General features: G+C 55.7%; 2 protein-coding genes across 7 annotated transcripts in view; one reads left to right on the top strand and one right to left on the bottom strand.

Annotated features, from left to right (window-relative positions):
* KXD1 (KxDL motif containing 1) overlaps positions 1-7,312 on the bottom strand; it is a 10,629-nt gene extending 3,317 nt beyond the window's left edge. Inside the window, exons 1-2 of one of the 3 annotated variants that reach the window (XM_039515781.1) lie at positions 7,216-7,312; positions 1,649-1,761 (exon numbers count right to left, since the gene is read on the bottom strand). In XM_039515781.1, the coding sequence (XP_039371715.1) occupies positions 1,649-1,743 (95 nt within the window). In that variant the 5' untranslated portion in view covers positions 1,744-1,761; positions 7,216-7,312. Of the gene's footprint in view, positions 1-1,648; positions 1,762-2,061; positions 2,266-2,496; positions 2,679-7,215 lie in introns of those variants that run through there. The other 2 variants (XM_039515779.1, XM_039515780.1) reach the window with 2 other exon arrangements.
* FKBP8 (FKBP prolyl isomerase 8) lies at positions 6,393-24,992 on the top strand. 4 transcript variants are annotated; one of them, XM_039515776.1, is made up of 10 exons: positions 6,393-6,532; positions 10,581-10,688; positions 11,301-11,631; positions 13,331-13,500; positions 14,371-14,459; positions 15,142-15,359; positions 16,029-16,201; positions 16,351-16,428; positions 22,794-22,931; positions 23,657-24,992. In XM_039515776.1, exons 3-10 carry the CDS (start codon positions 11,331-11,333, stop codon positions 23,741-23,743), a joined length of 1,254 nt encoding a protein of 417 aa, XP_039371710.1. In that variant the 5' UTR covers positions 6,393-6,532; positions 10,581-10,688; positions 11,301-11,330; the 3' UTR covers positions 23,744-24,992. The 4 variants fall into 4 exon arrangements, with proteins under 4 accessions (XP_039371710.1, XP_039371709.1, XP_039371712.1 ...); XM_039515775.1 differs by lacking the exon at positions 6,393-6,532 and adding an exon at positions 6,653-6,806; XM_039515778.1 differs by lacking the exon at positions 6,393-6,532 and adding an exon at positions 6,653-6,806 and having other exon boundaries at positions 10,581-10,720.

Raw genomic sequence — 24,992 nt, 5'->3', positions numbered from 1 at the left:
AAGCACACCAGGTAAGATTCTTCACAATTTTCTCAAAACATGCACAAACCCCACAAAAGTCAGAAAAAAAATTATATCCTTCTTTTCTCCACCTTGAAAAGCTTTCAAAGTGATTAAAGCCCCAATCCTGCCCGGAAAACTCTGCATGCAAAATTCCACCCTGGGCAAAACCCTAGTGAAATCAATCAGAGTCTAATTGACTATTTCTCCTGAGAGGAAAGTTGTCAGGAAATTTGGGGGTGGAAGGAAGAATTCAAAATAAGTGAATTGAGGAGTCTGAAGAAGCAGCAAGAGGGAGAACAGACGTGAAGATCAGCTAAGATGTGCCGGATGGACTTTTCTTAATATTTACAATTTGTTTTAAAAAGGAAATGAATTCAGCACTAAGGATGGTGCTGACTTGATAGCACTGCAGACTAAAGGCCTCTGTTTATTCCCAGAATTGACAAAGCACCAGCAATTGAGGAAGCTTCCATTACCACAAAGTGGCTCACCCATGCCCTGGAAAGATCAGCTCTTTCTGTTTTGACCTCTCAGCTAGCGCAGCCTACAAGTGGCAAATGTAACCCTCTCTTCTGCAGCCCAGATACATGCCCACTAGGAATTGAACGAAGACCTTGCAACTCATTTTGACAGGCACTGAACAGAACAGCTGTCAGTTAGTCACTGGCAACCTAGGACAGATTTGAAGTAGTGACCAGGGGTTTTGTATCCCATCCTAACCCCACTAAATCATTCAGTTTCTATGAATTACTAACTGTGATGAAGTGGGGGGTTTTCTTGGGGTTTTCTGTGTTTTCCAGTGGTTTGCATGCACAGGGGGTGGGACTCAGTGTCCCCGGGTGTTACTGGTTTAACGAGGTGAGAGGAGAGGGAGTTTGTTGTTACAGAGGACCGGAGAGGGACTGGGAGAGGGACTGGGAGCGATCGGTGACCTAGTGACCCGGAGGCCCAGCTCAGGAGACACAGCCGGTTCTGGCCAGTGGGAGGACAATGGGCTGTGAAGAGAGGACCCTGGTGGCCTGGCCAGCCGGTTCCAGCCAGAGGAGGGGAGACCCAGGCCTTCCTGTTTACAACCCTGTTTACCCGGAGAGAAGACAATTGACAGAGGCGGGGCTTGGGGCCGGTGATATCGGAGGCCCAGCTGGGAAGGAGGGGGGCTTAGGGCTGGAGAGGGGGAGCAGGCAGAGCCCACCTGGATGCAGGGGGACTGAGATATGCTGGGCTGAGGGAGGCCAGGCTTGAGATCCTGCGAGTTTCCTGTGCTGTGTTCAACTCTCAATAAACCCTCCCGTTTTATGCTGGCTGAGAGTCGCTCTGGTCTAGAGAGCAGGGGGCATCAACCCCTTCGGGGGTGGAGGCCCGGGGGGTCCAGAGCATATGGACTCCCTGAGGGGGCCCACGGGGAGAGACAGACGTGCTAAGGCTCAGAGAGGTGCGGCTCCAGGAGGTGGAGGGTCCTGACCCCGAGAGAGAGTGGACCCCTGAGAAGGGCTGTCGCACTGAAAGGGGCACCCCCCACAGACTGCACGGGGCCACGAGTGGGCACGATCTGTGAGTCCGTGACACTAACAATAAGAAGGACATTTGTATATTTATTGGACAGAACAGCAGGGTTTTTCGGCAGATAAGATTCCACGTGACTCACATATTCTTCTGAGCCAAAATGATGGCGTTCACGTCTTCAGAGTTCACCATACTTAGCACCCTGCTGCAAAACACACCGGAGGCTGTGGGCTCCATTTTACTGTACACTGCAGCCTGCAGGAAGGGATAGAGATACAGAGGGGAAGTTCATAGGGCTGCTCATAAAAATACAAAGCAGCTTCCTCCACCGGCCCCAGCAACAATTAACAGCAGCAGACACCCTCAAACTGTTTTTCACAACAGTCAGATCCGTGAGGCAGGAAGAGAGCAGAATCCCTACCGGACCAGCTAAGCCTTCGCTGCTACCCAGAACATAACCAGAACGGCAGCAATGAGACCAAAGCTGCTCGCTGCCCCTGCAGCCCTTCACCCTCCCCCTGAGAGCAAGAGCTAATCCCAGCCAAAGCCACACACCTAGCCAGCTCCTGGGATAAAGTGCTGCCCCGCCTCCCCCAAGGAGGGAATCTGGATCCTTGAGCGATGTGTCCGCCTAGAAAGGGCTCATGCCTGGCTAGAGACCCTCCAGCCCCGTGGATGGGGACTATCCCAGCTCCAAACCCCCTCGAGGCCTTTCCCTATGGGCCTCAGCTGTCCCCACTGAATGCAGACCCCACCGGACGGTGACACCCTATAGCCCTTCTCCCTACGGGCCCCGCCCCATAACCTCCCCTAGGGAACCCCCCACCCCTCTCCCTATAGGACCCCCTGGTTCCCCATTGGACGGGGACCCTCAGAGCCCCTCCCCTGCTGGAGAGGGACAGCTCATGACCCCCCCAAGCCCCGCCCCATGGCAGCCGTGGCCCCCCATTGGCCGGGAGCCCCCTGACTCCCCAGCCGGAGGCCGCGCACCTGGACGGGCCGCTCTCCCCCGCCCAGCCTGGGGCCGCCGCCTTCACATCACGGACGCGGCGCCCCGGCCAGGGGGCTCCGTGGGGCGGCGGGACAGGAGCCGGGGCAAGCGCGAGCCAGCAGCGGCGGCTCGTGGGGTCCGCGGGCTAGAGGCTCACTTCCGGGATGGAGGTCACGCGTACGACGTGACCCTCGCGTCAGGACGTACATGTGCGTGAGGTCCAGCAAGGAATCCCCTCCCCCCCCGGGGGGAGCCCGCCACCACTGCCCCTCCCCTTCCCCCTCCCCCTCAGTGTCTCTGTGGGGGAGCCCCCCACAGCTCCCCTCCCCCAGTGGGTCTATGAGCGGAGCCCCCCACTTACAACATCCCCCATCAGTGTCCCAAGGGGAGTCTCCCTCAGCTCCCCTCCCCCTCAGTGGCTCTATGGGGAGTCCCCTCAGCTCCCCTCCCCCCAGTGTCTCTATGGGGGAGTCCCCCACAGCTCCCCTCCCCCCAGTGTCCCAAGGGGAGTCCCCTACAGCTCCCCTCCCCCAGTGGGTCTATGAGCGGAGCCCCCCCTTACAACATCCCCCCTCGGTGTCCCAAGGGGAGCCCCCCTCAGCTCCCCTCCCCCTCAGTGGCTCTATGGGGGAGCCGCCCATAGCTCCCCTCCCCCCAGTGTCCCAAGGGGAGTCCCCCACAGCCCCCCTCAGTGGCTCTATGGGGGAGCCCCCCACAACTTCCCCCCAGTGTCTCTATGAGTGGAGGCCCCCCTTACAACACCCCCTCGCAGTATCTCAATGGGAGCCCCCTCAGCTCCGCTCCCCCTCAGTGCCTGTATGAGGGGAAGGGCTCCCCCAGCTGCCCTCTGGGTCTCTCAACGGGGAGGCTACAACAACAGTGATATGGTTGTGGGCTTTGATGTGGAGAAGCCAGCTGGGCAGGGATCATGGGCACTGTGGGGACTCTGGCAGAGCATGGAAACTGGCCGTGATGTTGTAGGGACCCTGGACTAGTGGGTAACAGTTCAAGTTCATGTGACCCCCCTCAGCTATATGGATAACATAAGTGCCCTCCCATCCCTAGAGATAAATTTCCTCAGGGATGAGGCTGTAGAAGATTAATGTTACCAGAAGGGCTCTGGGGTAACTACATAGGCAGAGAAATATTTACGAGGTTCTCTGGAAGCTGTACATTCTTGTATATCACCAGAAAACTAAATCAAAGACAGATTGGCTGAGCAGAGTACAGGTTGAGCCCAGTGGACTGGAATAAAATCAAAGCAACCTTTTCCTACTTCATATAAGGTCTGGTCAGTGCACAGGCTGGTCCAACTTCAAGCTTCTTTGCCAGCACAAATCACCAAGAGAAAAGTTCCCAAGTCTCTGTGAGTCATTTCTCAGAAAAAGTACAAGAGCTGGCAGGGCTTTTTCAGGAAAATTATTGCTTCACTTTTTTCTCATTTTGCAGTAAGCCTCAAAGTTACTTATAAATCAGACAAGGCAGACATGTTGCCAGCACAGATAGGCAGACCAGCTGTAATGCTGCTTCCTTTTGCACTTGTCTTCCAGAATTTCTAAAAACAGGGCCTCATTTAGTACTCTTTCCCCTTAATAAACTAAATCAAGGATCTGTCATTAACAGAAATTTCATCCATCTTACTCACACCAAGAGAGAGAGAGTGTGTGCGCGTGCGCGCGCAACATCACAGATTAAGAAGGAAAGGAAATTTCATCCTCTTTTGCTACTGGCCTAGCAATCAAAAACAAATTCAGTTTTAAAAAGTGATGCATCTCTAGGTAGTTTTGCAAGGCCATATGAATGGATTTCTGAATATGTTCAACATTTCTCCTCAGATTTTGATGTGGATAGTGTCATTTTAAAAGCTTGCATGACTCAGACAGAAAATAAAGAAGAGAAGGGAGGATGAATTCCTGCCCCTGTCCAGTAAGGTCTCTTTTACATAAAAATACCCATATGAACCAGTGGTGTGTATAAATGCATATATATGAACCAGTGGTCAAGTGACCTGGAAAAAAACTCACAAGGTGGTGATCTGGTGACCTTGGACATACGTCACAAATGGTTGCTTTTTTGCCCTAGGAAAAAATCACGTTTCCTTTCTTACAGAAAAATTAAAATACTGCAAGTTCCTGGTTGAAATGTAACCTAGAGGTAAATCAGTAACCTTGCACTGAATATTGCTCCTTTGTGTGTGCAGGAAAGTGATATGAATAATGGAGAAGAATTAATCTGCTCATCCTGGCAGGGGCACTGACCTTCTTTTGTTTAAATCTCAAATTTCTGTGTTGATTTTCTGTTTGTTAAATGAGTATTAAAGCAGAGTAGTCTAGGGCCACAATTCAAGAAAGCCCTGAAGCATGTGCTCAAGTGCTGTCCCAAATAGGGATGGTTTCCTGAATTGGGGCTTAGTTCTTCATCTCTTCCTTTAGGCTCTCATATTGCGGTGCCAATTTCAGAATGCTGCCTGCTGACAGATGTTACTGGATCATACTTTACACATTCTAGGGAAAGTTCTTTGGATATCTCCAGTAGGTACCTAGCATTGTACCTAGCCCCAGATTTCTATTAATTTAAAAATACTTTCTCTGGTGTCAGAGGGTATGATGAGGATTTGTGCCTTATGTTGTGATAAAAATGTGTAAGATCCAGTAGTTATTTAATTTTGAGATATAACCCATATGAAGGGCTGAGGGAAAGAGGGTGGTATTGTAACACCATTTGTAAATGATGGTCAGGGGAGATTACTAGTAATACTCAAACAAGCAAAAGGACAGTTGGAAACAATACTTTGAGAGTCTCTTAAATAGACAAACCCCTTTTAGGGCAGAGGTGCCACCATATGATCTTAATGTGGTGCCTGAACCTGACCTAACAGAGGAGGAGGTGAGAAGCGTAGTCCAGGAAATGAAGGCAGAGGGACCTGGTCCCAATACATAAGAAGGGAAGCATCCATGAACGTGTTAACTTATTGAGTTATTAGCACAAGAGAAGAAGTTTGGAAGTTTACTCCAGGTGAAGGCAGAATGTGCCCTTTCCCCCCCAGAGTTCAGCCACACATACATAGTGTCATTAATAAAGAAGTGCAGCCTGCAGTGCTCTGCCTTGATCACACCTCTCAACCTGCCAGCCCCCCCCCCCCCACTGGGATGCAGGGTGTGACAAAGACACTGAATGGGGGTGCAGTGGCTGCATTTCAGAGGTAGCTAACTTTCAACCAAAAAAGTAACAGGGACACCAGCTCTGTGCGGCCACAAGGACTCCTGGGATTAAAATGAGGGTGTTTGTCTCAATCTAAGTTGCAAAGGGGAGGCAGAGTCTAGGCTGCCAGCATCAAGTGGCACATGCACTGATGGGCTGTGCCATCCCAGTGAGGTGGGTGGCTGCAGAGCATGCTCGGAGCTGTCATCTCCCCAGGGCTGGAGTGCTGCAGTGCATGCTGGGAGCTGGCATGTCCCAAGGGCTGGGGTGCAGCGGTGCATGCTGGGAGCTGGCATGTCCCAAGGGCTGGGGTGCAGCGGTGCATGCTGGGAGCTGTCATCTCCCCAGGGCTGGGGTGCAGCGGTGCATGCTGGGAGCTGGCATCTCCCCAGGGCTGGGGTGCAGCGGTGCATGCTGGGAGCTGGCATGTCCCAAGGGCTGGGGTGCAGCGGTGCATGCTGGGAGCTGGCATGTCCCAGGGCTGGGGTGCAGCGGTGCATGCTGGGACCTGCTGGCTGCCCCTTCTGCATGGGAGTGGGGGCTGCTACGACCAGCTCCCACCTGTGCCGGGCCAGGGACCCAGGCCAGAGCCCCTGCACGTCCCAGCAGCCACAGCCCGGGCTGAGCCCACCTGCGCGCAGCCCCCAGGCCGCGGCCCCTTTAAGAAGGCGCCGGGCAAAGGCCGATCCAGGCGGGACGGGCGCTGCAGTCAGCCAGTAGCGACAGGCTTCCCCGCCCAGGGGAGCCAATGAGAGCCCGGGGCGGGGCTGGAGCAGCCCCGCGGAGCCAATGAGAGCAGGGGGCGGGGCTGGAGCAGCTGATCCCGGGGGCCAGGTGGGTGCTGGTGCTCGCGGGGGCGGCCGGGCGCGGGGGCTGCCCAGTGTCCGTGAGTTCGCGGCGGGACCGGGCTTGGGACCCCCCCCCGGCTCCGCGCGCGGGCCCCGGCTCCCAGCCAAGGTCCGGGGGAGCGGGGCCCCCCCGGCTGGGCTCTGCGGGGGGTCCCGGAGCACCCGCCGCTCCGCGTCCCTGCCCCGGCTGGGCGCCACGTGCCGGGGCTGCTCTCTCCCGGGCTAGCCCGTGGCTAGGGATGGCCCTGGCTCGACTTGCGGTGGGTAGCGGGGCGCCTGTGAAAGGCCGGGGAATCGTGGCTCCAGGAGCGGTGGGGTGGGGGAGCCCACCCCGGAGGGACCCACCCAGGAGCGGTGGGGTGAGGGGGGAGCCCCGGAGGGACCCACCCAGGAGCGGTGGGGGGGGAGAGCCCCGGAGGGAGCCACCCAGGAGCGGTGGGGGAGGGACCCACCCAGGAGCGGTGGGGTGGGGGGGGAGCCCAGGAGGGACCCACCCAGGAGCGGTGGGGTGCGCAGAACGACTGTGTGGAAGGGGGGATAGTTCCAAAGGGGCAGTTCCCCCATGGCGCACGGGGACCCGCAGTGGCTCGGCAGAGAAGGGGGAGCATCAGTTCCTGCTCCCTGGAGTTTTGGGGAGGCTGAAGGGTCCCCTTCCCATATCGCCCTCACCTTCTTAGTGGCGAGCTCCTGTTAAGGCTGGTGCTTGGGTCCTGACATCTCTTTCTGTGGGTGGCTCCTGCTGGGAAGTGGAGCCTGAAAAGGGCAACTGCTGGAGGGGACGATACCTGTACTTCTGCCTGGTCTTGTTAGCTGGGCCAAGGCTCCTACGGGTGTTGCCCCCTTGGGCTGGGCCCTGCACAGAGGCTTTGTGTTGTTCTCTAATTGAAACGCCTACTAGGGCAAATGTGATTTCCTCCCCCTGCCCCATGTTGCGGTGATGGGACGCACTGTCCCATAAATCGAGGCAGTTCTCAGCATCGTGGGCCTCACAGAATTAAGCTGCCTTCTGGTGCTTTTTTGTAGACTGGTACGGCTGGGAGAGGCAGTGGCTAAGGCACGGATGAATTCATTACAACCGTACGCAGCTCTGTCGGACCCCTGAGTCTCCCTGGCCAGTGACTGGTTAAGGGACGCTCCTGGGCTTGTCCCAGTCATGCCTGTCCTTTCAGGGCCCAGGGTTCTGGGAGCACACTCCTCGGAGTGACAAGTGTGAACAGGAATGTCGCTGTTACATTTCGAGGGAGTGTAACTTTACCTCCCATGTTGCATCGGGATCGCAAAGAGCCTGGTCATTAGCAAGGGCCTGAGAACCAGGAGGGGATGCTAACCGGGTGAGATTTGTTTGTTTTTTTATGGGCCTGATCTTCATTATTCTACTGAGGTAGCTCCCAGAGGCCCCCTGGTGCTGAGTGCTGCACTGACTTGCAGTGTGAGACGGGCCTTTGATTTACACTCTTCAACCCTTCAGGCCAGGGACTAAGGATGGGAGACAGTCAGGATCGTTATCCCCCCTACTCACCTGGTCCTCATCGCTATGGATCTGAGCATCTTTCCCGGTTCCAGAGCGAGGAAAGGGAAACGAGCCGTGGCAGTGGTGAAGAGAGAACTTTTATTAAAAACTCCCCAGTCTTTGCCTTTCGATAACTGCGGGGGGTGGGTGTGACACTGAGGAGTAACTTCCTGAACATAAGAAAGGCCGTACTGGGTCAGACCAAAGGTCCATCTAGCCCAGTATCTGTCTACCGACAGTGGCCAATGCCAGGTGCCCCTGAGGGAGTGAACCTAACAGGCAATGATCAAATGATCTCTCTCCTGCCATCCATCTCCATCCTCTGCCGAACAGAGGCTAGGGACACCATTCTTACCCATCCTGGCTAATAGCCATTTATGGACTTAGCCACCACGAATTTATCCAGTTCCCTTTTAAACATTGTTATAGTCCTAGCCTTCACAACCTCCTCAGGTAAGGAGTTCCACAAGTTGACTGTGCGCTGCGTGAAGAAGAACTTACTTTTATTTGTTTTAAACCTGCTGCCTATTAATTTCATTTGGTGAGCCCTAGTTCTTGTATTATGGGAATAAGTAAATAACTTTTCCTTATCCACTTTCTCAACATCACTCATGATTTTATATACCTCTATCATATCCCACCTTAGTCTTCTCTTTTCCAAGCTGAAGAATCCTAGCCTCTTTAATCTTTCCTCATATGGGACCCTCTCTAAACCCCTAATCATTTTAGTTGCCCTTTTCTGAACCTTTTCTAGTGCTAGAATATCTTTTTTGAGGTGAGGAGACCACATCTGTACACAGTATTCGAGATGTGGGCGTACCACGGATTTATATAAGGGCAATAATATATTCTCAGTCTTATTCTCTATCCCCTTTTTAATGATTCCTAACATCCTGATTGCTTTTTTGACTGCCTCTGCACACTGCGTGGACATCTTCAGAGAACTATCCACGATGACTCCAAGATCTTTTTCCTGACTCGTTGTAGCTAAATTAGCCCCCTTCATATTGTATGTATAGTTGGGGTTATTTTTTCCAATGTGCATTACTTTACATTTATCCACATTAAATTTCATTTGCCATTTTGTTGCCCAATCACTTAGTTTTGTGAGATCTTTTTGAAGTTCTTCACAATCTGCTTTGGTCTTAACACAGCTCTTTTCTGGCCTGTGCCTTTGCTGTAGAGCGGCGGTTTTCAAACAACTTGCATTGCTGACCCCTTTCACGCAGTGAGCCTCTGAGTATCACCCCCTCTTATAAGTTAAAAACGGGGGTGGGGGGAATTTAAAGGGGGCTCGGGGCTGTCAGCCCCATAGAACTGATAGTTCGTGACCCCCATGCAATTACCTTGGGACCCCCTGAGGGGTCACACCCCCAGTTTGAGAACCCCTGCCGTAGTGGATAGGAATGGCTAGAGCCAGGCATTGCTGTGTGGTGCATGATGGTGCTTCAGCCAGGAGGCTGGAAGGGCCCAGACGGGGAGAAGGATGCTCTCTGGCAAGCCTAGAGCCCCGAGCTGGTGGGCGGGCAGTTCTGAGCTGCATCCCCTATCACGTGTATTGCATTAGGGCCTCGGAGTTCAGTTCCTGGCTGGGACCCCCCAGGTGCTAGGCACGGCTCTGTAGGCTTGTCTGGGTGTTCGGCCTGCAGACTCTGCTCGCGGTCCCTCTATGGCTGCTGAACTGTTTGCCTCAGTAGCTCCAGTTCCAAGTGTAGGTCATGGGTTGTCTTTTGTCTCGGGCTGATGTCCAAGACCAGCGTTCGTTTCGCTTCTGTAATTAGCTGGCAGGAAGGCCGACACCTACTCCAGAGGAGGATGCCGAGGCACCTGATCTCCATCAGCTGTCACCAGACCAGTCTCTCCTGTCCGTCCCAAACCTGTTCTCTTACATGCTCATCTCCTGCTCCGCCCAGGTTGATGGGCACTCTGCTCTCATCTGTCCTCTGTGGAGCTGGGTTCGCACTGTGTCTGACGGCAGCCAGGGTGTTCCTGTTCCGTCTGCGAGCTGGCTGCCCCGGCGCAGGGGGGTGCCTGGCCCTTCTCCTGCCCTGGCTGGGAGCTGACCTGTTAGCGGCAGGTGCCTTTCCTCAGTGCGCTGCTTTGCTTGTAATAAACAGCTCCCAGTGAATGGTGTTTGCCTGCAGACCGAGCTCTTGCTGTGAACAAGCCTCCCTTGGTGCTGGGAGCACTCTCTGCCGTATCCAGAGCAGCGGGGGGCTCTGCGGTGGAGACACAAGGTTCCTGTTGTTTCTCTTTGAGGCCTTGGCTTGTCCTCCACCCTCTGAGTGTGAGGCCAGGCTGGGAAGCTGGGTTGACCTAATCTGTCTGCCTTTGGACTCTTGGCGGCATCGCTCGCTCGCCTCTTCCCGGGGATTTTTTTGTAATACTTGTCTCTAAAGCAGCCCAGTGTATGGGTCGCTTTGGTATCGGGTTCAGACATCTCCAAATGGGCTGGGTGGGGATTTCAGACTCTGCAAGAGACTCCTCAAGCTGGATTGATGGATTGATTTGATTTTATTTTAAGATACCTTGGAAAAGAGGAGTGAAACCTCTCTCCGAATGGCTGGCCTTCTGGAACCATCCCCTTGACTGAAGACCAAGAGCCTACCTGAGGGTGCAGCCCAGCCTGGAGGTACCAACCGCCCTTGTTCCTCCAGCACCAGGGTGATCTCCACTGCCGGGTGTTTGGCAGCCAGGCTTTTCTGAAACCCTGGTGAGAGGCTCACCTGCCACCCGCCCTGCTGTGGAATCTGGATCTGGGAAATATTTTCTGTCTGCCAGTTAGGCTCTTTGCTGCCTGTGAGCTTTATGGCTCCTCATTCCTCCCCATGCTGCGCCACGTTAGGCTCCAGCTCCCAGTGAAGCCCAGCTCCCAGGTCTTGCTATAAATGGAAACAAGTTAGGGAAACGTGTGGTTGCAGCAATCCTGGGATCAGCTTCAGATTAACTCTTCCATGCTGGGCTTCTGGCTCTGGGAATTTCAGGTGCTTTGGTTCTGTACCATTTGCAAACCCTCTGGTGGTAGCTTGGGGTCCCGGACCCTGGCTGTGGCTGAGTGATGATCGCTGTTTATCAGAGTGTGAGTGCTGACTTCCCCGTGGGCTGCTGGGCTGCGGAGAGGCGGGAGCTGGGTTCTGAGGCCCCATTTCAAGGTAGCTCTTGAATCTCAAACTACGGTTCTTCTTAATCTCCCTCTGGGGAAAAAACCCCAAACAAAACATCCTCTTCTGTCTTTACGTCCTAGTTAGTTTGATCCTCGCCTCACCTCTCTGCCATGGCTTCTGGAGGGGAGGGTCCGGCTGATGGCTTCCCTGACTGGGCTGACACCAGCATCGATCTCAGCTCACCAGGCCTCGCCAGGGCCAGTGTCTCCATGCTGGACAATGGGGAGGACTTCGAAGTCCTCGATGAGGATGACGACGATGACGACTTGAGTGAACTCCCCCCTTTGGAGGACATAGGGACAGGACGGACCCCACCAGCCAGAGATGACACCCAGGCGCCTGGGTCAGAGCAAGCCCCAGAGGAGGCCTCCAACATGCCCCAGGCAGCTGAGGAGTGGCTTGATGTCTTGGGTAAGATCCTGTGTAGGAAGATGCCATGCTGTTTCCCGTTGCCGTAAGCCCTTCCCCTTCTCCCTGCCTCCCAGTGAGGGCAAGCAGGCTGAAGTCAGGGCTCCCACGTGCCCCCGGCGGCAGCGCTGGAGCTGGCAGGAGATGCCGTAGTGGTGTGGGAAAGGGGGCCTGAAGGTGTGGCAGATGTCTCGCTATGGAGCCTTTGGCCTCTGGGCCACCTGTCTGTACCAGGTCAGGTGTCGGCAGTCATTGCGGTTTGATTACAGTGCCTGCTGTGAGTCAGGTGTGCGTTCACTCAGGAGAGGTCTCGGCCCAGCCTCCAGCAGTATGCAGGTTGTTGGCTTGGATCACCGCAGCATTCAGAGCGGGCTAGTGCTTCCCAAGAAGAAAAAGATCTGGGGACTGTGGTGGCTAATCCGCTGAACGAGAGCAGCCAGTGAGACGCTGTGGCAAAAGGGCTAATGCCATCCTGGGAAGCACAAACCGGGGGATGGCGAGTGGGTGCAGAGAGGTTATGGCACCTCTGCACTTGGCACCAGTGCGACCGCGGCTGGAATCCTGCGTCCAGCGGTGGTGCCCACAGCTCAGGAAGGATGTTCATACTTAGAGAGAAAAGCCACGAGGCTGATGAAAGGATTTGATGATGTGCCCCTCCGGGAGGGACTTGGGAGCTCAGTCTGTTTGGTGTGACAAAGAGGTTAAGGAACGACTTGGTCCGTCTAAGGCCCTACCTGGGAAACAGAGATCTGATGATGGGCTCTTCAGCGTAGTAGACCAGGGGATGTTGTAACACAACCAAAGGGCTGGAAGTTGAAGCCAGACCAGTTCAGACCGGAAATAAGCTGTAAATTTTCAACAGTGAGAGTCGTTACCTCGTTTACCAAGGGGTGAGGTGGGTTCTCGATCGCTGGTAATTTTAAAGTCAAGATTGGATGAGTTTCCAAAAGTTTCATAGATCCTAAGGTCAGAAAGGCTCATTGTGTGACCCCCTGCAGAGCACAGGCCAGAGACCTGCTCCCCCAATAATCCCTAGAGCAGATTGGTTAGAGAAACATCCAGTCTTGATTTAAAAATGGCCAGTGATGGAGACTCCCCCTTGACCCTCGGTAAATTGTCCCGATGGTTAAATACAAAGAGCTGCTCTAGAATGAACCGGGGCAGGTTTCTGGTCTGTGTTACCTGGGAGGTCAGACTAGCTGATCACAACGGTCCTTTCTGGCCTTGGAACCTAGAAAATGCTGAGCAAGACGCAGCCCCCGCCCCCGGGAGGTAAGTGGCAGCTCTTCGGGGGATCCCCCAGCTAACGTCTCAGCAGAGAGGCATGGAGCATGAACCCTCCCTCTTGTCTCTAGCCCAGACCCTCCCTGGCAGGATAGTAACAGGTTGGTGGTAGTTGCTGGGGGTGAGTTTGCTTTGTCCCGCTCTCCCTCCTCGGTGCCTGTATCCAGGAGCCTTCGTCCCCCAAGGCTGTGAATCCAGTGGCTCTTCAGGGCCGCCACGTTCTTGTCAACATGAGCCGTGGGAGCAGTGGCTGCGTGGCCAGCTCTGAGCCCGGCATCCGCTCCCTAGTGGGAATGTGCCAACTTGGCTGCCTCCCTTCCTACTTTAAAGCCAAGTGGACATGGGCGGCATGAGCCAAGACAGCCTTTCTCTCTCCCGCTGGCTGTGACGTGCTTCTGGCTCCTGTCTGTCTGCCCAGGGAGTGGCTTACTCAAGAAGAAGACCCTGGTGCCAGGTCAAGGTGTGGAGAGCCGGCCGCGCAAAGGCCAGGATGTCACTGTCCGACTCAAGGCGATGCTGGAGGATGGCAGCGTGGTGGAGGACAATCCCAGCCTCTCCTTCACCCTGGGAGACTGCGACGTTATGCAGGTAGGTGCGAGGTGGCTGAGGCCTGTGTGCTCCGGAGCTGGAGGTGTTTGGGGCAGGAGAGGAGAAGAATCTCTGCACGGCACTGACCTGCCTGGTGGAGCCCAGCCTGCATGCAAAGCCTGGTTCATTGACCTGGGAATGTTCAGGTGGGAGGTCAGACTCCTGCTTCCTCTGGGCCCGGTATCCTGCCTGCCCCGAGTGACTGCAGACACCTGGTGCTCCAGGGAGAGCTCTTGTTCCTTTGTCATCTCCATAATGCACCTGGCTCACGGAGGAATGCTGTACGTGGGGCAGTGCAGGGGAGGAGGGGCCCAGGAAATGTCGTCTTTATCCCCAAAGGGGATGTCTGTGTCCTGAGGCAGAGGCTGTTTATCTTGCGCCAAGCTGCCGTGTTGCTCTGTGGCTTTGGCAGCTGGCTTTATTCCCTAAGAAGGTGGGGAGAGAGGAGGTGGGGGCGGGAGCACGTCCCCCTGGCGACCCACAGGAGCCGTGTGAGTGCTTCCTTCGCCCGCCTTGGCAGCGGGGCTCCCTGCCTTCCTTGAAGGCACCTGGTTGCGTTGGCCGATTGACCCGGCGCTCTGCGCAGAGACCCAATTCTGGGACCCACAGACTGATGCCCTCTTGCCCTGCCCCGCTCTGTCCCTGCATTGTGCCGTGCTCACTCTGGTTTGCGTGGCGCCTGGCCAGCCGGCCTGCACGCTGAGCTGCTCTGTGCTGGTTTAATGGCCTGTCCAGCAGTACAGCCCCTTTGCCCACACTACAGCAGCCCTCTGGGGAGGAGCCTGGCTGTGGGATTTGAATCCATGACCACCCACTCCCGTGCAGAGAGGGCCCTCCGCTGACCTCCCTCTGAACTCTGGGTCCCTGCAGGCCCTAGACCTGTGTGCACAGCTGATGGAAATGGGAGAAACTGCCTTGATCATGTCGGATGCCAAGTACTGCTACGGCCCGCAGGGCAGGTGAGTGGGGTCTTGGGACTTGTGGAGAGGTAACCACAGCAGGACCAAAGGGGGTGGGGGGATCCTTGAAGAGGGGGCTTAGCCGGTGTGGCCCCTGGCCTGCAGCAGCGAGGCCAAAGGCTGGAGTCTCTGCCGTGGGGAGAGTGAGAGGAGGTGTTGGTCTCAGGGCCAGCGCAACCCATTAGGTGACCTAGGCGGTCGCCTAGGGTGCTAACATTTGGGAGGCGGTGACTGGATCTTCAGCCGCCCCGGTCGTCAGTGGTATTTCAGGGGCGGGACCTTCCGCTGCCTAGGGCGCCAAAAAAGCTGGCGGCGCTCCTGGTTGGTCTCATTACAGTTCCTCAGCGACGTGTCCCCAGCGCAGTTCACCCCCCAGCCGCTGTCCCAGTAGATAAGCCCAGGTGTCAGTCGGGGTGGGGTGGGATTTCTCCAGGGCAGGAATGAGGCATAGCTGGTAACAGGGTCTGTTCTGCTGGCCTCCGTGGTCTGGCTGCCTCCGCACATGTCAGTCTTCGGGGTGCCCCTTTCCCCAGTGCATGGCTCCTCGGCAGCCCGGGGGTGTTCGGGGGCAGCTCTGATGCAGAGCCATAGCGTTGCTGGCCCCAGAGCCACAGCAGCCTGGGCTGGGCCCATTCTTCCTCCTGCGAGAGGTGCCATCGCGTCTCCTCCATCATGTGAGCAGGAGCCCCGACATCCCGCCCCACGCAGCCCTCACCCTGGAAGTTCAGCTGCTGGCCGTGCAGGACGCTCCCGACCTGGAGCTCCTCCATGGGAGAGAGAAAATCCAGCTGGCCAATCGCAAGCGGGAGCGCGGGAACTTCTACTACCAGCAGGCGGACTACGTGCTGGCCATCAACTCCTATGACATCGCCTTGAAGACCATCGACTCCAGCTCCAAAGGTACCTGCCCTGCCCTGGGGTCAGCCAGTCCTGCCTGAGCAGCAGGGCTCTGGGAAGCGGAGTTACTGCACATCTGAGGTGTCTCCACCACCACTCTGCCCGACCCTCAGCCCTCCTCGTCCTCGTGTGTGACGCTGGCCCCTCGTCGAACAGCGTCTCCTCGCCTGAGCCGGGGAGTCCCATGCCCAGGAGCTGGGTCTGCTGGCAGCCTGGGTCTCTCGGGAGCTGTTGCCCTCTGAGATGCCTCCTTGCCTGGGGCCCTTCTGCAGTGCCAGGGGAGATTTTTTGGAAAGCAGCATTCGGTGCCTTTACAGCCTGCTTCCTTCATTGCCCACCTGCTCCTCACCCAGCGTCCCCTGCGGGCAGCCATAGCAGCACGGTTCTGAGATCCGGGTCTCCATGGGCACCCTCTGTTGGTCTGTCCATGGCTGTGAGACCCTTGGGGTAGAGGCTGGCTCCTCTCTGCCCTGCCCGGAGCCCAGCAGCGGCCTATTGGGGCTCCCCCAGGGATAACCCTCCTGGGCTGTTGGTGGCCCAGGTGAGGTCTAGACACCTCCATGGCTTGTGGGATAGGGAGGCGGGTTCCCTGCAATGCAGAACGAAGGGAGCTGGAGCAGGGTTGGAAAGCAGCTGTACTGCAGGTGTAACTCAGCTCTGGGATCTCCGCAGTCGACTTCAGCCCAGAGGAGGAGGCCGAGCTGCTGGAGGTGAAGGTGAAATGCCTCAACAACCTGGCAGCTTCTCAGCTCAAGCTGGACCATTATGAGGCTGCCCTGAGATCCTGCACCCAAGTCCTGGAGCACCAGCCGGAGAACATCAAGGCCCTCTTCCGCAAGGGGAAGGTAAGGGTGGGGTCTGTGCTGCGCGAGGCCCCCTCCCTTTGGCAGCGGGAGCGTCGGATGGAGACCTTGGCCTCTTGCGGCCTGGGTGGGAGCATGTCCACTGTGGGTGGCCAGGGCCTCTCTGCTCAGCTTTGTGGCTTGTCTTCCAGGTGCTGGCACAGCAGGGCGAGTACAGCGAGGCCATACCCCTCCTCAAAGCAGCTTTGAAGCTGGAGCCATCAAACAAGGTAGGGTGCTGTGCCCGCTGCTGGCTGGGCTGCTGCTGCATTGGGGTTGGGTAGCGGGTTCCTCTGCCTGCTGGGAGGGAAGCGAGCAACCAGCTGAGGATTTACCCTGCTGGAGCCGCCAGGCTCCTGGTTGTGTGGCATCGCCTCGCTGAGACTGGGTTCTTGTTGCCAGCCATCCCGGCATGGGGAGGCCGACTGGAGCAGGTCAGTGCTGCTCTGCTGGCCCGTGCGAGGCAGGCAGTGTCCCCTGGGGGCTCAGATTGCAATGGTGGCATGTGTTCACACTGCGTAGTGTAGGGACTGAACCTGCTCTGGCTACGGATCGGATGGGAAAACGGATCTACTGGGTCTCTGCTTTTTCCCCTTCCTCCTTTGCCCCAGAATCAAGTCCCACGGCAGGCAGGGCCCCCTCCAGCCCAGCCTTTGTTAAAAATGCCCCCTCCATTGATGGCTCCAGCCCAGCAACTTCCAGTGTCTTGGGCCATCATTGCAGGAGGTGGGGCGGGAACCAAGCCCTGGCTCCTTGCTAGGCACTGCAGGGCCTAACCGACTGCCCTGGGAGCAGCCCCATAGAGCTAGACTCCAGTTCAGCACGTGGGCCGGGACAAGCTCTGGGTAGGGAATTTCCTGCTGCAGGAGTGGAAGCCCTGAGGCAGCCTGGAAATACCCCGGATGGCAGTGAGGCTCGTGGACCAGGGCAGAATACACACACTCCATGCGGCAGGGCAGAGAGCGGAGTAGGACTTTGCTCTGGGGATGAGCTCTCCCTGTCTGTCAGTGAGTGCCCCTGACTATGAAAAGGCATCTCAGTGGGCACTTCACTGCAGAGGTGTTAGACTTTATATCCCTGTGGCACCTAAAGGCCACAGATAAGATGGGCGCATTGTGCTAGGGGCTGTACAAACCTAGTGAATGACGGTCCCTGCCCCAAAGAGCCTACAGCGTGAAAGGGGGCATCTCTGCTAGGGAGAGAGGTGGTGTTCATGACGGGTTGGATCACAGAAACCCTCTTGGGAGCTGCCACCTGATGTGCCCAGACTACTACTACCCCTGCCTTCCCTGCCAGCTCGGGGCCCCAGCACCCTGTCCTGCTGAGCCAGACACTCCCGTCTGCTCCAGCACAGACCCAGGGTCTGAATTACTTGCCCCAAAGCTGCAGGTTTACCTGAAAGCAGCTCACAGAAGTGTTCCTGTCTTTAACACTCAGATGCCCAACTAGACTCCAAATAAATCTGTTTTACTCTGTATAGAGCTTATGCAGGGTAAACTCATAAATTGTTCACCCACTATAACACTGATAGAGCGAGATGCACAGCTGTTTGCTCCCCCAGGTATTAATACACACTCTGAGTTAATTAATAAGTAAAAAGTGATTTTATTAAATACAGAAAGTAGGATTTAAGTGGTTCCAAGTAGTAACAGACAGAACAAAGTAAGTCACCAAGCAAAATAAAATAAAATCAAATTGAATACAGATAAGATCCTCACCAGTTCCAGAATGCTCCCTTTTACAGACTAATCTCCTTTTAGCCTGGGTCCAGCAATCACTCACACCCCTTGCACACTGTCCTTTGTTCCAGTTTCTTTCAAGTATCCTGGGGGGTGGAGAGGCTCTCTCTTTAGCCAGCTGAAAACAAAATGGAGGGGTCTCCCAGGGGTTTAAATAGACTTTCTCTTGTGGGTGGAGACCCCCTCCTCACACCTATGCAAAGTCCAGTTCCAAGATGGAGTTTAGGAGTCACCATGCAGGACTCACAGTTTTTACAGGTAGCAGCCATTGTTCACCTGCTACCTTGAACCTCCTCAAGTAGACTTCTTATGTGGATTGGAGCATTCCAAGATCCATTGTCCTTTAAGTGTTTCTTGATTAGATACTTAATTTCAACATTCCTTTCTCAAGGAACTGACCAAATGCTCTGCCAAGGTTATTTAGAAATCAAGCCAGTACACAGCCAACATTCATAACTTTGAATAATGATACATGCATACAAATAGGATTAATACATTGAGTAGATCATAACCTTTGAGATGTGTTACATGGGATATGTAGCATAAAACACATTCTAAGCAGATTTCCATAAAGCCTTATGGGAGGTACCGTCACAGTGTTAACTCCTCCTCCTCATCCAGGCAAGTCCCAAAAGGATTTGGCCTCCTTGCAGGTCAGGTGCCACCCAGTTTGATTTCTAGCTAGGCCCTTCAGCTGGGCTGGCTGGCTGTTCAGCCTGTGTCACTGTGACCTTACCGCGCCCTGTGATTGCCGGCCATGTCGCAGAATTCCTTCTTCCTCCCTAATCTGTCCATACCACAAATGGCGTCAAGGCCCAGCGGGGCCAATGGAGACGAACGGGCGAGCCTAGGGTTTAACTTGTGTGAAAGCAGCAAACTGCCTTGTCTCTGTCGGGTGTTACTGGGTTTGCAGTAGCTTCAGGGGAGAACGCGCCTTTTCCTCGTTGGGACGAGGCCAAAGACAAGCTGGCCCAGTCGGGGGCTGGGATAGCCAGTATGATGGCATGCAAGCAATGTTGTCAGCCACCATCCCAGCTTTCCCCGAAGTGTCTCGTGCACATCAGGAATGTCAGCAGGGGCTGCTTGTCCAGCAGAGACCTGGCCAGTCCTTTGGGCTGTCGGATTTCCCAGGAGCGAAGGCTGCAGGGGTCTGGAGGGCAGCGATGTTAATTAGCTCACAATATGCTGCATAGGATTTGTTTTTCATGAGCTGCAGAATGTAGCTTCACCTGCTCTGTGGTTTAGAGGAGTCTGAACGTGACCCACACCGGGTCAGACCCATGGTCCGTCTAGCCCAGTGTCCTGTCTTCCCACAGTGGCCAATGCCAGGTGCCCCAGAGGGGAGGGAATGAACAGAACAGGGTGATTATCGAGTGACCCATCCCCTGTCGTCCAGTCCCAGCCTCCGGCAGGCAGAACTTTAGGGACACCCAGAGCATGGGGCTGCATAGCCAGTGAGGTACCTGTCCTCCAGCAACTCTGCTAATTCTTTTTTGAATCTGGTTATACTTTTGCCCTTCACAACATCCCTGGCAATGAGTTTCCCAGGGTGACTGTGCGTTGTGTGAAGAAATACTTCCTACTGTTTGTTTTAAATCTACTGCCTACTAATTTCATTGGGTGACCTCTAGTTCTTGTGTTATGTGAAGAGTAAATAACACTTCCCTAGTCATTTGCTCCACACCAAGTCATGATTTTATAACCATTTATCATCTCTCTTCCCCCTCAACCTCCTAGTTGTCTCTTTTCTTACTGAACAGATCCAGCCTTTTTCATCTCTTCTCACACGGAAGCCGTTCTATCCCCCTAATCTTTTTCTTGCCCTTCTCTGTACTTTTTCCAGTTCTAATACATATTTTTTGAGATGGGGCAATCAGAACTGCATTCAACTCTATTCAAGGTGTGGACATACATTGGATCTATATAGTGCGGTTATATTTTCTTCTGCCTTATCTATCCCTTTCCTAACTGTTTATAACACAGTTAGCTTTTTTGACTGCTGCTGCACATTGAGCGGGTGTTTTTAGAGAACTATCCACGATGACTCCCAAGATCTTTCTTGAGTGGTTACAGCTAATTTAGACCCCATCATTCTGTATGTATAGTTGGGATTATGTTCTCCAATGTGCATTACTTTGCATTTATCAACACTGAATTTCATCAGCCATCTTGTTGCCCAGTCACCCAGTTTTGTGAGATCCCTTTGTAGCTCTTCACAGTCAGCTTTGAACTTAACTGTCTTGAGTAATTTTGTATCATCTGCAAACTTTGCCACCTCCCTGTTTACCTCTTTTCCGGGCTCATTTATCAATATGTTGAACAGCCCTGGTCCCAGTACAGATCCTTGGGGGACTCTGCTATTTACCTCTCTCCATTCTGAAAACTCTGACCATTTATTCCTACCCTTTGTTTCCTGACTTCAAACCAGTTACCAGTCCATGAGAGGACCTTCCCTCTTATCCCATGACAGCTTACTTTGCTTAAGGGCCTTTGGTGAGGGACCTTGTCAAAGGCTTTTGGAAAGTCCAAATAGTCTGTATCCACTGGATCACCCTTATCCACATGCGTATGGTGACCCCGTTAAAGAATTCTGATGGATTGGTGAGGCATGATTTCCCTTTACAAAAGCCGTGTTGACTCTCCCCCAACAAATCATGTTCATCTGTGTCTGATCATTCAGTTCCCCCGGGCTGTCAGTCAGACGCCTTTCATCGGGTGCAAGCCAAGCACACAACAATATTGAGCATTTCTCTTCCCACCCTCTATGCGGAGGTGCCAGATTCTCACTCTTCAAATAGAGTAGGTGAAAAGGAAGCGCTGGCTAATTCCTTCCCCCCACGGGGGCAGGTTCTGCTCTGGAGATGTCTTGCTGCACAGCAAGGGACTGCACCCAAGAATTCCTCATGGGCTCGCAACTCTCATGAAACCCGCCTAACAGGACCAACCTGGCAGACAGCCTGTGGGGTTCGGACAAGCAGCAATCACTGGGCTAACTTGTTGCATTTCACTCTCAAAAACATCTTAAACACACCGTCTGGAATCCAACCTTCTCTCGGGCGCCACTGATTTTTATTACTTTGGAAATGGTCAGATTAAATTTGGCCCGAAAGGCTGGTTTTGGAAAGGCTCCTCTTTCCAGAGCCTAAATCTCTTTCCATGAAAGGCAGAAACTGGAAATTCTGCATAGCTTGTCAAGGAAGAGCCCTTCCCCTGCAGCGCTCGGCTGGCGTACAGGAACCAAAGCGAGACGGCCCTGACTCCTCATTGCTCCAAATGAGAGAAGTCATGGGGAGACCCCATCAGTGGGGAACAGCAAACTTGGATCCTTTAAATTAGCTGAGTCTTAGAAACACCCAGGATAAATAACAGGAGTCCAGGTCCTTTTCACCATGCCCGTGTGCCTTTACAAAGCCACTTCGTGGGATTGCCTGCTGTGTAGAGACAAGTATCCAGCTTCCCACAGCAGAGGGCGCCGTCCCACTACACAAGTGGCAAAGGCCGGAAGCCAAATACCTGACACTCTCCAGGCCCTGGGTGCCGAAGCCGCGGGACCAGCAGACCCTCCGTGCTTGGGGCGGCAAAATGTCTAGAGCCGCCCCTGCTTAGATGTGTTAACTCCAAGCCTGGGCTGCTTTCCCCTCCTCCCAAGCCAGGTCTCTGTGACTCTCGGGGCTGGGAGCACAGAAAATAGTGGGACCTGGGAGCAGCCTGGCTAGGCTGCCATGCCCAGCGCCTGCCAGGAGCTCAGGCCCGAGCCTGACGGCAGTGTCCTGCCATAACAGCTGTGGCACTGGCTGCAGCTCCACCCTGGAAGAGGCTGGAAGCCGCAGGGCCTGCTTTGCCTGGGACCCTCCTGTTGTCCTGCCCCTGCTGGTGCTCTCCCCTCTGCTGGGGATTCCATGGCCTGACCAGCAGCCCCAGCCAGGCAGGGCAAGCAGCCCTTTCCTGGCATGCTGAGGAGCCATCCCCAGGGGTTGTGATGGGCCTGTTGCCGCTGATGGAGCCAGGCTGAGCCACGTGCTCGTGGAGGGATCTGGTTTGGTGGCGGGAGCAGGGGGGGAGCAAGAATTGTAGCAGGACTTTGCCCCAGGGTGGGGCTCCGGCAGACCAGCCGCAGAGGTGTGGCTTCGTTACCCACCACTAGGGTGCATCTCGCCCTCTAGCAGCGGGTCTCAAACTTTTTTACTGGCGACTCTTTTCACATCACAAGCCTCTGAGTGTGACCCCCCACCCCAATAAGTTAAACACACTGCTTAATATATTTAACACCATTATAAGTGGTGGAGGCAAAGTGGGTGGGGTGGAGGTTGACAGCTCATGGACCACCCATGACCTTACGACCCCCTGAGGGGTCCTGAGCCCCAGTTTGGGAACCCCTGCTCTAGAGGACTGGAGCAAATACAAGGCCCTGTCGCCCACACGTCAGGCTCTGAGGTGGGAAACTGAGGCACAGAAGTGACGTGTCTGGCTGTACAGCAAGGACCCGTACTCAGGAGTCCTTGTTCTCAGCTGCCTGCTCTCCCGGGCAGAGGCCTGGCCTGCCTGAACTGAGCTGCCTGGGTGTGCCGCCCCTGCTCAGAGTGGGAGCTAGGTGGCAGTGGGGAGGGGCGGCATGGGCACAGATGGCTTCTGCTGCCCAGGGGGGTGGCGCAGCCTTGGTGTCTGAGCTCCTCTGTGCAGCCCTCGGATGCCCAGTTCGGCAGAGCCCGGCTCCGAGGGGCTGCTGGCTCAGAGTCCTCGCAGGGCTGTCGTGTTGCTCTTTCCTCCCTGCCCCCGTGTGCAGAGCGCCCTGGGAGCTGGCGGGAGAGGGGGAGTGGGGCTGGCATCTCATGTGGGGCTGGCTGTCTCGCTCCCAGACTATCCACGCGGAGCTCTCCAAGTTGGTGAAGAAACACGCGGAGCAGAAGAACGTGGAGACCGCGATGTACAGGAAGATGCTGGGGAACGCCGGCACCAGCAGCACCCCTGCACTGTGCAAAGACAAGGCGCCCCGGGTGAGTGGTGGAGGATGCAGGGGTGGGAAGGAGCCTGGGAAAGCAACAATGTGCTGGGGCCTCTGAGATCTCTCCCGGCTCCCAGAGTGGTTCCGTGCTCGCTGTGTTCTGGCTGCCACTGCCTGTGCCCCCACGTGCTGGCAGAGCAGGCTGCAGTGTGCGTGAGCCCTGCTGGGGCTCTCCTAGTCAGCACAGAGCCAGCACATGCCAGGGAAACTACTGATGTGTGCCAGGCTCTGAGCTGAGTCTGGAGCTGCCAGCTGGAGGGGTCTGTGGTGGAGAGGGCAGAGGTGCCTGCTTGCTGTGGCTGGTCACGAGGGGGCAGGCTGCAGGTGGGGCAGAGGCATGGCTCCCAGTTCGGCAGCCCAGAGAGCTGCAGCACCATCGGTCCACCTGATGGCACCACCCCTGGCCAGATAAAGGGAGTCCCTTCCCCTGCTCTGCTGCGCACAGGCTGCCAGTCAGGGCCTGCTGTGCCCAAATGCTCCTGGGGCAGGGAACCTCCCTGCACCCCAACTTAGGATTGAGGTTCCCAACCCCCCCCATGTAACAGGCACAGGGCTGATCCCTCCTGCTCTTTGCATGCTGCTTTCGGGGCCCAGAGCCAGCGGGGTTCTAACGAATTCCCTGTCAGGGGCGGCCTGCCCCTGGAGCACCCCTGGCCGGGTCCGGCTGGGTCCGGCTGCCTCTCTTCTAACATTCGTGGCTCTTTCCTTCCCCTCCAGTCCATTCCCTGGAAGTGGCTCTTCGGCGCAACAGCTGTAGCGCTCGGTGGCGTGGCCTTGTCCGTCGTCATAGCCGCAAGGAACTAGCTGTGTCTGCGGAGAGGCCCGAGGAGCTGTGCCACGCCCCAGTCTGCCCACCAGCTGCCCCAGCACCTCTGGACCTGCCCCGGTGAGGACTGTCTGATTTTCTCCCCCCAGAGCGGAGCTGGGGCTCTGTGCATCGCTCCCCTCCCCCTACCCACTGATTGTAAATCACAGAATCGACCTCCTCTGCCTGAGGGGCCTGGCAAGCGGCAAGTGCGGCGACACCTTTGCAGCAGGACGGGGCGTGGGTGGAGGGGTGGCAGGCCAGGTGGAGACGCCCAGGGCGGGTGAGCCCTCTGCGTGTGGGATGAAGAGCCCAGCATCTCTGCACCTTGACTGCTGGTCTGTCGTTGTCCTACCCCGCAGAACCTGCGACCTGGTGCCAGCAGAGCAGTAACTTCTGGTGCCATCTGCCACCTTCTGATGGTCGGGCAAGGAGGGGCTCCCCCAAAGAACCACTCTGTTAAGGGATGCAGCTGTTTCTGGGGAAGGGTAGAGCAGGCAGGGCTTGTGTGGCCGTGACTCTGGTTCTGCAGAGCCGGGGTCCATGGTGGGGGATGCTGTCCATGTGGCTGTGGGGGCGGGCATGCACTCGGCACCCCATCCCCCTAGTTACAGGGAGCTGGGAGCTGTGCCCATGGGTGAGGGCTGGTTTTCCTGTTGTAAAGGGTTATAGTGCTGTTGCAGCCACTATGCTCTGCGACAGGCTCCCCGGAGTGTTGGAAGGTGGCGCCTGGGGCAGTGGGGCCGGGCGGGAGCATACAGCCCCTCCAGCAGAGCTCTTGCTGGTACATCAGAGACGGGGGGGCTCTCTTGGAGCATGCCCTGCCCCCCAGCCTTCATGCGCACCCTGCTGCCCTCTTCACCACAGGGTGGTGTCCAGTGTGCCATGGCCAAGAACTGTCCTAGGAGCGTGAGATGCCCCCTGGAAGCAAAACGCCATGTGGCAGAAATGGTGCAGGGACAATGTCTGTGTGTCCATTTCATCCTGCTGGTGCCCAGGGCTTTGATCTCTCTGCGGGTCCTCTGGGGAGGGTATTTCCCCTCTGCCTGTAGCTCTGTCCAGCCTGGCTCTGGACTTCCCAGCTGCTCTGTCTCCCTCCCCACTGGGCAGCAGGGCCTGTGTCTTCTGTGTGTCCACACTGTCCTACCCGCTGCGCTTCTACGGAGTCAAAGTACTATTCCCCCCCTCCCCAATCAACTGTGAAACCCCCCCAATAAAAGGACAAGTCACAATTGTGTCTCCTCCAGA

The sequence above is a fragment of the Mauremys reevesii genome, linkage group 26 (assembly GCF_016161935.1).
Source record: "Mauremys reevesii isolate NIE-2019 linkage group 26, ASM1616193v1, whole genome shotgun sequence".
NCBI classification, from domain to species: Eukaryota; Metazoa; Chordata; order Testudines; family Geoemydidae; genus Mauremys; species Mauremys reevesii.
Note: the sequence above shows the minus strand (reverse complement) of the source record. Positions and strands in the feature narration are given on the sequence as shown.